General features: G+C 29.2%; 1 protein-coding gene across 2 annotated transcripts in view; it reads left to right on the top strand.

The window, feature by feature from the left end:
- The first annotated feature begins 586 nt into the window (after window positions 1-586).
- The window catches only part of LOC107448964 (uncharacterized), a 32,572-nt gene continuing 19,833 nt past the window's right edge, over window positions 587-13,325 (top strand). Inside the window, exons 1-3 of one of the 2 annotated variants that reach the window (XM_071187055.1) lie at window positions 587-720; window positions 7,069-7,454; window positions 9,844-9,933. In XM_071187055.1, coding sequence (XP_071043156.1) covers window positions 718-720; window positions 7,069-7,454; window positions 9,844-9,933 — 479 coding nt within the window. In that variant the 5' untranslated portion in view covers window positions 587-717. Of the gene's footprint in view, window positions 721-3,354; window positions 3,498-7,068; window positions 7,455-9,843; window positions 9,934-13,325 lie in introns of those variants that run through there. The other variant, XM_071187054.1, reaches the window with a different exon arrangement.

Genomic DNA, 13,325 nt, shown 5'->3' with positions numbered 1-13,325 from the left:
TAAAAAATGTGCAAGTTTAGAAATTAAACCATCTAAAAATCAATGAACATTCATAATAAATAGCGCAAAATTAAAAAGTAACATAAAAAAAACCTTCACTACCCCTACTGTCAGAATTTGTTCAATTTTTTTCTTCTTGTTTTTCTTTGTATTAAAAAAATAGCAACCGATTGGGTAATATAGAGAATCATTTATAAGTGAAGAAAGGAATATGTTTGCGAATCTCATTAATAAAGTTCTTGAATCAGATTAAATAAGTCTCCTACTGGTGGCTGAGACTGCCAATCTGGTATACTTCCCATACATGCCATCATCGAAGCTACCCTCCCTAAAATGCGCCATTCCTGTTCCCATAGCGCCAGACGGTCTAAGACTTGGTGGCGGGAGGAGTACTTAGCTTAGACAGACTATAGTATGAACGTGATGATAGTATTTAAATTAGGATGATGATGTACTAAGTATAAGTTAAGGTCACACGAAATAATGTTTATTCTTTTCCTGAGCAAATAATCCTGACATCGTCTGATCGATCATCTTATGTATTTTTTAAAATTTAGAACCAAAAGGTTTAACAATAACTAACTAATATAAATCTCGCTAAAAATATATAACTAATATGAAACTCGATTTAAACCACTGAAGTTAAGAAAAAACCCTATAGTTTGAAAGTGCTAAACTTTTTAAGATTAATCTTGGCCATTATTTCTTCTCAGATAAATGGTATGTTTATTCAACAGCATTTCAATACAAATTATTATTAACATTTATGAACTTGTACATTGTGAAAAGTTTTAATTTATATATTTGCTTGTATAGAATAGAGAAGAAATTAAAACTTTTCACAATGCTATATGTTAGATTAGAGACGAAATTAAAACTAATAAATATAAATAAACTAATAATAAATAGGAATAAAAGTGGAAGATCAAATCAAAATAAAAAGAAATAAATTAACTTTTGCATTAACTTGAAAAAGAATGAAAATTTAAAGAGACTGAAAGAGCTGGAAAAAAAGTTAAAGCAAGAAAGTATGATGAAGAGGGAAAAAAAATACTTAAAAAGTTTAAAAAAAAAAGGATAAAAAATATGGGGAAAAAGATTAAACAAAACGCGATAAACTAATAGTAATAAAATATCATGGGATTACCCAATTCTAAACATTGATGATTTAGACTCGACTATTAATGTGTGAGAAAGAAAATTAAAAACATTTTTTTATTCTGTATTCATCCCCATTTTACTTTCCATTTCATGACTGAAAAAAAGCAAACTTTTCCACGTTAACTGCGGTTGGATGTTATAATTCCACGAAAAAATCCTTGTTTTTAGCCATTTGCATGGCCTATGAATTCCTAAAGAACATCAAAAATTCTCAAAATTAAGTGTTCATTCACTGGAAAATTTAGTGTTCATTCACTTGGTCATCTTACTACTTAGTATTTGAACCACCAAAAGCTTAAAACAATATTATGTAAGTTCTCTAAATTTTTTTTTACATAATTCGGCATTTAATAACAAATATCTTGGTACTGCCATTTAGCTAAAATTACAAATTTTGAAATTTTCATGACTTATTTAAAGGCAAGCTAAACTTGCGTGTTCCTTTACTAGTTAGTTTACCCTATACAATATGTATGCAATAAATATGTGTACAATATGTATACATTAATAATAATATAATAATATGTACACTCCACTTTTAGAATGTTCCCTTTTACCTTTGCAACCATCAGTATATATTTTCAAAGATTGACGGATTCTATGGATAGTCTCCCGAGAAATGTTTTAACTTTATCAATTTTCAACTCAAAGTTATATTTCTTGCTGTAAACATGTTTGAATTTTATAATATACCTCATCATTTATCCCTCAATCCAAGGATGGGCAAACTACGCCCCGCGGGGCAACTGTGGCCCACCGGAAGGTTTTATCTGGCCCGCGGCATTTAACTTGCCAATCCGTGTCAAATATAAACAATATACATCCATTTTCTTGTCGACTTTGTTTAAAGCTATTTCTGTTCTTTCTTTTTAACAAAGTACTGATGACCTTTTTACTTTCTCTATTTTTGTTCTAAAAAATATAAATTGATGGAAATAGTTAGCACAAACAGCTCCAATTGGTAAAAAGTTGAAAGCAGAAGTTCTTTATAGAATAGCCGTAGATTGGCTCCAACTACCGTGAATTGTACTTCGCATGTGGCAGACTGCGCATTTTAAGCTCCAACGAGCGGACAATCTAACAATCATCTGAAGCAGTGGTTTCTAAATATTCCAAAGTTTGAGTTTTACAAATCATTACCAAAAGCTAGTTTCCAAAATCTAATATCTAATGCCCAGAAAATCAGTGTTATGTTTGCTTAATCTTATGTATGTGAACAAGTGTTTTCAACTATGAACCTTAGAAAAAATAATTTCAGAAGTCGATAATGCACATCTCACTTCGAACCTCAATTTAAGGAACTTTTAAAAATGAAATCGCGATTTCATTCATCTCACTAAATATTTAAATTAAAACTTGTATATCTATATTTTTTTTTTAATTTTTGAAGTTTTTACTTGGCCCACCAAATATTTTCTCTCTCGATTTTTTTCCCTCGATCAAAAAAGTTTGCCCATTCCAGCCTTAATCCCTAACTTCATTTGAAATTCCTTGAGAATCTTGGGTTCAATCCTATCCTAATACGTATAATAATATTTAATAATAATAATACTTATAATAATGCATGTAATAATAATAAAATAACTAATTCTATTTCATTCCAAAATTATCAGCTTTAATTTTTTTTTCTTGGTCTCGTTGTTGATCTGATTCTACTGACACAAAATTTAATATTTACGTTTCAAATTTTAATCGTAGACTTAAATCTTTACGAGTCAAGTTTCTCCTTTCCTTCAAAGTAAATGTAAGAAATCATGCATATTTATAAAAAAAAAAAAAGACTAAACTGTACTACTGCAAATTATATCCGATATTGCAAATCCTCAGAATGCTAATCCCGATAGTGCAAATACAAACCTAAAAAAATTTACATTTAGCTAACAAATGATTAATAGATTCGACTGGAAAAATTTTATGTATTAACTTTGTTTTAAAATTATCTATTTTCAGCTCAAAATTAGCAAACACGTTTGAAATTATTTTATTCCTACAGATATTTTGCAGCGGAAGTTTTTACAGTGCATGAGAAAATACGAAAAGAATCTGTTTTGTTTTCATGAGCTGTTTTGTCTTCCTACGGATGTGTGGAAAGTATCAACAATGGAAAGTGTTTAAATTATCCGGTACTTTTAATTCCGGGGTCCTCGATCGGGGTTTTTGGGTTAATTTTCGATCATTGTTACGATAGGAAAAGGTAGGCGCTTTCTGTTTATCCTCTAATTGGAATTACTACTCAATGCCAACATTTGAGAAGAAACCACATTGCATATTTATTAATTCTCGTTCACAGTGTCTGGTGTTCACTTAAAATAAAAACTATCATGAATGCTACTTTCGTAAGTTTAGTTTTCTTTTGATTTTAAGCTTTTCTCCTTTCCTATCAAATCTCTGCTTTTAGTTTTCTTTAAGGAAAATGCTAATTTTTAAATTTATCGTAAAAAGTATCCTTATGTTCTTATTAATACTTTAGCCGTATTTTTTTCTAAAATATTTCGTTAAGAGACCCCCTTCCCTAGTAAAGTTGGAGTCCTGGTTTAATTTTTCGAAGATTAGGAGAAGTAGCTCTTGAAATGTTTTAAAACCTCAATGTTTTCTTTCGCAAAAATGCAATGCAGCAAATTTATAAAATTAGTGGCTTTGAGTAATTTTAAAGTAATTAAATGAGCGAAATTAAAAACCGAACACACTGAACAACTTTTGTTTTAATGATTATATTTTCATGCACTAGGGGTTCAATCCTATTGACTTGAGAGACAGACCTCAACTATGCTAAAGGATTGTCATAGACTATATTTTGTAAACAGAGACGAAAACGTATTTTCTCTAAATTAACATGCAGATTTCTTTTTCCTTTTTTTTTGTTGTTGTTGTTTTTGGGTTCCAGCTCTTAAAATATCGGGAAAAGCAGCAGCCTGGAAAATTAATCTCAATAGATTGGTCAGGAGGCCGGTCGGAAGTTTAGGATTCTTTATGTTAGTTTTACTTTGCGTGTTCCGCCACATCTTGACTATTTTTTGAACTTCATTATAAAACTCGTATATCCAAAGATAATTGTATGCAAAAATTAATTCTTTATTATAATTTATTATTTTTTATTGTTTTATTTAACAATAGTCGAAAGAATTTTATACTGTAAGGTATACAAGTTTTTGCATCATTTTGAAGAACGTTATATATGGCAAAATACAAAATTTGAGTGAAATGGGTCAAATAATTCCTGAGAAATCGAATTTTAAAAATGCCGCATATTTAAAACTTGATTTCTCCCTATTATTCGACCGATTTCCTCCAAATTTCGTATTTTGCAATTAAAAATTACATTCTTTAAAATTATGTAAAAAATTGCATGATTAACTACTTTTCAAGGGAATACTGGGGAGAAAATTGTGTTGGTATAACGTCGTAATACATATATGAAAAGAAGCATAATATAAAGTATAAGAAGATCTAAAATACCAAGTGCTATAATTCTCAAATTCTGACTGGGTGACGGTCTTGTATTTTTCATATTTCGAAAGATACTGCCAAGCAGAGAAAACATCCATCATCTGAAAATAATAATAATGAAATAGATACAAAATTTTCCTCTTGCGTCTCAACCACTTACACCACTGCTCAGTTCGTTCAGAAGTAATAATAAAATAAGAAGTAAAAAATGAATATTTTAGATCGCATCAATCAAAATGATAAATTAGTTACGATTCGAAAAAAAATATTATTTTTTAAAAATACATTTTCTAAAAGATGTACTAAATCTAATTACTATAATGTCAATCAAACTAAAGTATCACAACGTTTTGTAAAGTTTTTTTATTTATTTTTTCAAAGCTTTGAAATATCCGGGCATAAAACAAAAATTTGGAAGAAAAAACAAAAAATTGGAAAATGAAATTAAAAACGAGTTTATTCTTTTAATGGAACAAATAAACTATTTCAAATTAAAAAACTCACACATGCATTGAAATATTTTGACTTAGTATTTCTTTCAATTTAATTTCATTAAAAAAATATTAAAAGAGTTTTTATTCATTTATTTTTAAAACGTCGAAATATCCGGGAATAAAATAAAAATTTGGAGCAACTATATTATTTTTAATTTTAAAATTCAAAAATGCATTGAAATATTTTTACTAACTATTTCTTTTAATTTAATTCCACTATAAGAAACACTAAAAGAGTTTTTATTAATTTTATTAAAACTTTGAAATATCCGGGAATAAAATTAAAATTTGGAGCAAATATGTTATTTTTAATTTAAAAATTCAAAGATGAATTGAAATATTTTTACTTAGTCTTTCTTTTAATTCAATTTCGCTGAAATAAATAATAAATACAAAATTATATATCAGAATAGAAGAGCAACATACTTTTTTTAAATTATATTTAAGTTGGCAAAAGATTAAAAAAAAGATCAAAGGTCATAATTGAGTTTTCGAAATCTGATAAATTTCTAAAATATTAAACTACTAATGTATTATTAGAAACGCGTGAATCAGAAGAACATTACAATAATGTACAATCACGTGATTAAAAAAATGAAGAAGAAAAACTATAAAATTATGTATTACAGTAGATTAGCAGTAGATTTTTTAATTAAATTTTATATGACATTTTAAAGAAAATAGTAAATAACTTAGGAATCATGCCTAGTTCGGAAAATGAAATTAAAAAAATTACCTTTTGATGCGTATTTATAGGTCCTAATTTATGTAAATATCATAGAACAAGATATGCTCAGCATTTATTTCTTACAATAATTGCCCTGTAGGGTCCAGTGGAAAATAAAATTTAAACGCTCGTATGTAAAAAATAAGTTCACTGTCAATAATAGTACGAGTTCTACAGTATAGATAGCAGCACTATTTAAAAGTTAAATATTCGTCTAATCTTGTTTTATTCATTAAAATTTTAAATATTATATTATTTATTGGAAATTAATTTTATGTTTAAAAAGAAAAATTTCATTCAAATTTTCTCTCCATTCCTATTATTCTTGTTATCTGATACTTTTTCTCGAATCAAAAAATTAATTTCAATAAAATTCGATCACTATGAAATCATAAAAGAGCAATGTATTTAAAAAAGAGAACTTTGGTGCTGCCATCTAGTGTTTAATAACTTTGTAATGATCAACAAAATAACTTTCTTGGCTTGACTAACTTTTTGTAAGTTTCTATTCAATTTTAGAGGAAATAATGCATAAGAAAATGTAATCCAATTAAATCCAAGTGTTTTTTTGTTAATAATTTTCTCCCTTTACATTATTGAATATTCATTAATTCTTTAGGATTGAATATTATCTAAGGGAGGTAGGTACTTTATTTACGTCGTTCTAGAGCTGCACAATGGTCTATTGACGTCGCTCTGGGAAACATAAGGATGATCAGATGACATACCGTCACAATTTTGATTCTCTGCAGAGGGGATGGCTCCTGCTCCTTCGCTTTTGTAGTCAGACGACCTGCACGCGAAGTCGAGACACTTTACAGAAGAACAGTTTAACGAAGACCGATACCGTACACCCTCACTCCCAACGCAAGCTGATCAAAGTGGTCACATAAGCGCAGGCTGACCCCAGCTATTTATACTTGACTTATGGGAACCGTGTCTTTACGATCAGTTCACTGCATTGATAATCTAATGATTTCACAAATCGAATAAGAACTTTCGTTCGTAAGAAAGACATAGAAATTTTAGACATAAAATTTAAAAAATGATTAAGACATAAAGTTTATATTCCACCATATTCGAATTTATACTCCATTTCTAAAAGAAAATACTTTTCAGAAAGTAAAAAAAAAAAAAAAATTATGGAAATGTTAGACAACTTTTATTTTACTATCCTTAAGTTGATTTCCAATATTTTGCTATCATTTTACATATATTTTTCGCTTTTTCTACGCTTAGGTTCTCCTGTTATCCTCTCTACTTATGGGTACCAGTTTTCTACAGGAAGTATCGGATTCAGATCCCCAAGAAAAACCCAAAAGTGAGCCCAGTACTTACCTGTCCAATCATCCTCTTCTGACTGGTGCTGTGTCCGTACGAGGCGGTAGTGGATGCAAAAATGACCAGCGCCGTGGAAATCACAATCATGGAGATAATCTCGGTCAGTATCCGGAAGAGGATGACTCATTTGGAGACGGGTATCCTTTTGGTCGACCCAGAAGACGATCGCAACCATATCCTACCAATGAGGGATCTTACGCCGACGACAGGGAAGAGTGCCAGGTTCGATTCGGACTTCACTACTCTAGCTGTTTTTCCAAATATAAAGATTTCGATGACAAATTGTGAGTAAAAAATGGATGAATACTATCCAGTGATCACGAGTTGAGCTTTCAGTGAAGACGGGTGTTCATCTCGTGATTTCTGGACAGAATGTTTAAGCGATTTATTAAAAACATTCAAATATCCTGGTTTGAAGACATGTATGTTTAAATTACTTATTTTGTATAACACGTAGTATATTAGATTTATTAATTTTACCAATTTCTTTTTTTAAATAAGGTGAATTATAATGTCGCCTGTTTACTAATATTTCTATACATTTTGAAGCCGTTAAAATTAACTTTAAATGAACGTCACCTAAAATTTTATTATCATGTGAGCAAGTGGCGTTCATAAACTTAGGTTTGCCGCCCCCTCCCCCCTGCAAGATTTTGGAATGACTCTATCTCAGGCTTAACACAACACTTTCAAAATTACACCTGAAACAAAAACACTATGAGGAAATATTCGAGAATTTCGAATCATTCATTTTATTTTAATTTCTAGTAATTTATATGTAATAATTTAAATTATTCTAGTTTAAATTATCGAAATTTAAAATAGTTTTGAATTAATAATTGCGATGGAAAGGTGGAATTTGGAAGAGGTACTAAATTGAAATATTGTATAAACTTACAGACTTGCCACACCGAAATAATATTTACTTTAATAGTACTATAAAATATCTCATTATCTTACGATAATTTTATTCGAAGTTAATTAGGGGTCATTAATATTTGTCCAGTGAAAATTAAAAAATATCTTATAAATGATAACAATATATTTATTGTAATTTAGTGTTGTTTATTTACATTTTTTAGAGCATGCGCAGTCAAACCTCGAGCGTCCCTCACGGCCCGAGGGATGCGGGGGTGTTATTTACGCCGATTCCTCTAAATTCTTCAATTGTACAGTGCGCCAAAAAAAAAAAAAAAAAGTGATCCACCCTGAATAATTTTTGATCTAATGATCGAATCTTCATGCCTTAGGACTCAATCTTAAGGTCCGAGGGGGATCTCAAATGTGCTAATTAATTAGTGCAGACGTTATTTTAAGTTACGAAATCAGACACAAAAACGCACTTTCTCTGAATAAACATATTTTTTTTTCAACGGCTTTAGATTTTTGACCTTTAAAATGCCGGGGGTAGCCGAAATCTGGGAAATATGGTCTCCATAGTAAGATCTAGAGAGCGGTCTTAAGTTTAGACCTCTTAGTGTTAGTTTTACTTCTTGCGTATTTCGTCATATCCCGAGAACTTTTAAAGAGAATTGAAGAATTTTTGCACACAATTATAAAATTCAATGCAAAAAATTAATTTTAATAAATATTTATTATTTTTCATTATTTTATTAAATAATAATCGAAAAAAATTTGAATTGTAAGGTATACATTTTTTACATTATTTTGAAGTTTGAAATTTTGCATGGCAAAATACAAAACTTGACCGAAATTGAGTGAATATTTCCTGAGAAAACGCATAATTAATATTTGAACTATTAGGAACTATATAACTCTTAGGAACTATTTAAACGATTTCGCTCACATTTTGTATGTTGCCATCATCTAAAATTACATACTTTAAAATGACGTAAGAAATTGTATACTTAACAAAAATTTTCCGCAATTATTTAATAAAATAATTAAAAACAATAAATCTTTACTAAAATTTATTTTTTACATCTTTGATAACGAATTTTATAAATGTGTGCAAAAATTTTATCGATTAGCTTCAAAAATTTTCGAAATATGACGAAATACGAAAGAAGTAAAATTATTATTAAGGGGTCCAAACTTTGGATCGCTCTCCTATTCAAACTATGTGAACCATATTTCCCAGATTGCGGCTACCCCCTATATTTTATGGGTCAAAAATCCGAATAAATTAAAAAAAATGTCATTTTTATTTTAAAAAAAATAAATTTTTGTGTCTATTTTTGTAACTTAAAATATCGTCAGCGGAAACTAATTAGCATATTTAAAGTCACTCTCTCGAACCATTAATGGGTCCTAGAACGTGAAGATTCGATCATTATATCAAAAGTTCCTTTTTTGGTGCATCGTACATTGATATTATAATAATGAGCTATATCTTTATTTAGTAACAATTTAAAAGTACTTGAAACAGATGATTGGATATGAAAACTTTATATTATTAGTAGTCCTACTCCACTTTCGTTTATGTAAAATGACAAAATACATATTAATCTAGTAAATGTATTTTTTTTTAAATATCTTGTCTGATTTTTGGTGTCCTTTGTTTGCTTGTGCTGGAGTAGAAATAAACTTTAGTGAGCTTTAATGTATGGTAGAAATGACTTGCATGAACATGAAAGTGAGGCCATTTCGTTATAAAGTGGTGTTGATATCCACTGTTTAAGTTAGTCTCTTATATTTGTTTTTATATTGCAGTGATGAGCTTCAACATCATGTGCAGTCACTACCTCGAGGAAGTGGTGGATCTGGAAGCCCATGTAGCACTTTGCAACTTTTGGCTAAAGTGTAAGTCAGTACTTTATCCTTCTTTTTCCCAATATAAACAATGTGTTTTTGTAAGCCCTTTCAGTTGAGTTGAGTTTCGTAACTTAAATGAGTTATATAAACTGAGGGCCACCTTTTTCACTTACGAGGGTCATTTTTTTAAAGTAAAAAACCGTTTTGTCACAGAGTGAGAGAAACTTTAACGTAAATTGTATGACAACGTAATTTGTATCAATGTAAATTGTATCACAAACCAAAATATGAACATTTATTCACTTTTCAACGTAGTCACCATTAACACTGAAATATTTGTCAAATCGTGACAACAGCTTTTATATCCTGTCATCAAAGAACACTGTCTCCTGATCGTTAAACCAGTTAGAAACGGTTTCCTTCCTCGTGTCATCATTTTCTATGCGTTTTCCACCAAGAAATTCCCTATGTTTTGAACACAGAGGAAAGTCTGATGGTGCTAAGTCAGGGCTGTATTGTGGATAATCCAGTACTTCCCATTCATGGTAGGCCGTTCGGATCATTATTCATTGGTAATATTTGTCCTTTCTTCATTAAAAAGCCTACAACATTTACGCGCATTTCCAGCACTTATTTTATTTTATATTTTATAACCGTCGTTGAGCAGTCGACCCAATTTTCGGGTTTGCAAATACCAATGTTCAACTCCGTAGCCTTGCAATTTTGTTCCCAATTCAGAAGAAGGTAGCTCCTATATCAAGCATTGCGATAAATCTGTTCTCATGGAGGACTCTTTGACGAAAACCCGCATTTGCGTTACACGAAGAGGAAAACCATGAAAACCACCCACGGTTAGCCTGAAGGTAAGGGGACACTAACCCCTGATACGTCTACCACTGAGGACACTTTATTTTCCTCTCCTGAGAAACTTTAGCAAGCTGTTGGTGAATTTCAATGGAAAGAACTTCTTTTGCCTTTAAAAAAAAAGGAATTATTGAACGCACTTTACACACGGTGGAATTACAGATTGACATGGCAACAATTGAAGACCAACAACAGTAGAGACGTTAAACATAATGGTGGCGTAGTGAAAGTTGCCGATCTTGAACCGACGTCACTTGACAGGATGCGTGGACATGATGCGCAATCGGTTCTTACATTGAAAATGATCCTCGTACATTAACAAGGAGAGAGTTTTAAGTTATGAAACAAAATAGTTCGATATTATCTGAAATAGTTTAAATGGTAACTGCACACCGTTTTGATCCATAATGACACCTATAGGCTTGCAATGTTAGTATTATGAGTATTGAGTATGTCTTATGGGACATTACCATATAAATAGACAGATCCAAAAGGATTAATGTTCATGTATGAATAAGATCTGTCTATCTCTCTATCCCATTTTAGAAACCATGTTTTAGTGTGCAATACACACATCTAAATAAAAAATTACTAAATTAAAAATTTCCAAAATTTTGCCCCAATAAAATCTCTTCGATTAAAAAAAAATCACAATTTCATTGGTATGAAACAAAAATTNAAAGGAATTATTGAACGCACTTTACACACGGTGGAATTACAGATTGACATGGCAACAATTGAAGACCAACAACAGTAGAGACGTTAAACATAATGGTGGCGTAGTGAAAGTTGCCGATCTTGAACCGACGTCACTTGACAGGATGCGTGGACATGATGCGCAATCGGTTCTTACATTGAAAATGATCCTCGTACATTAACAAGGAGAGAGTTTTAAGTTATGAAACAAAATAGTTCGATATTATCTGAAATAGTTTAAATGGTAACTGCACACCGTTTTGATCCATAATGACACCTATAGGCTTGCAATGTTAGTATTATGAGTATTGAGTATGTCTTATGGGACATTACCATATAAATAGACAGATCCAAAAGGATTAATGTTCATGTATGAATAAGATCTGTCTATCTCTCTATCCCATTTTAGAAACCATGTTTTAGTGTGCAATACACACATCTAAATAAAAAATTACTAAATAAAAAATTTCCAAAATTTTGTCCGAATAAAATCTCTTCGATTAAAAAAAAAGTCACAATTTCATTAGTATGAAACAAAAATTATTTTTACATATAATTAATAATAGATACTCTTTACAGTTCTATATATACACGCATTTATCTATATATAAAAATAGATATTCCCTATAGTGTATAATACACACATACATCTATATAAAAAGTTTCTAAATTAAAAATTTCAAAAATTTTGTCCGAATAAAATCTCTTCGATAAAAAAAAAATCACACTTTCATTAGTATGAAACAAAAATTATTTTTAGATATAATTAATAATAAATACTCCCTACAGTTCTATATATACACGCATGCATCTATATATAAAAATAGATATTCCCTATAGTGTATAATACACACATGCATCTATATAAAAAATTACTAAATTAATAATTTCCAAAATTTTATCCGAATAAAATCTCTTCGATAAAAAAAAAATCACAATTTCGTTAGTATTAAAGAAAAATTATTTTTAGATATAATTAATAGTTGATACTCCCTACAGTTCTATATATACACGCATATATCTATATATATAAATAGATGTTCCCTATAGTGTATAATACACACATACATCTATATAAAAAGTTTCTAAATTAAAAATTTCCAAAATTTTGTCCGAATAAAATCTCTTCGATTAAAAAAAAAGTCACAATTTCATTAGTATGAAACAAAAATTATTTTTACATATAATTAATAATAGATACTCCCTACCGTTCTATATATACACGCATATATCTATATATAAAAATAGATATTCCCTATAGTGTATAATACACACATTCATCTATATAAAAAATTACTAAATTAAAAATTTCCAAAATTTTATCCGAATAAAATCTCTTCGATAAAAAAAAAAAAATCACAATTTCGTTAGTATTAAACAAAAATTATTTTTAGATATAAATAATAATTGATACTCCCTACAGTTCTATATATACACGCATATATCTATATATATATATAAATAGATGTTCCCTATAGTGTATGATACACATATACATCTACATAAAAAATTACTAAATTAAAAATTTCCAAAATTTTGTCCGAATAAAATCTTTTCGATAAAAAAAATCACAATTTCATTAGTATGAAACAAAAATTATTTTTACATATAATTAATAATAGATACTGCCTACAGTTCGATATATACACACATATATCTTTATATAAAAATAGATACTCCCTATAGTGTATAATACACACATACATCTATATAAAAAATTACTAAATTAAAAATTTCCAAAATTTTGTCCGAATAAAATCTCTTTGATAAAAAAAAAATCACAATTTCATTAGTATGAAACAAAAATTATTTTTAGATATAATTAATAATTGATACTCTCTACAGTTCTATATATACACGCATATATATATATATATATA

The sequence above is a fragment of the Parasteatoda tepidariorum genome, chromosome 10, assembly GCF_043381705.1.
Source record: "Parasteatoda tepidariorum isolate YZ-2023 chromosome 10, CAS_Ptep_4.0, whole genome shotgun sequence".
Lineage (NCBI taxonomy): Eukaryota > Metazoa > Arthropoda > Arachnida > Araneae > Theridiidae > Parasteatoda > Parasteatoda tepidariorum.
This window is presented reverse-complemented; position numbering and strand designations above follow the sequence as displayed.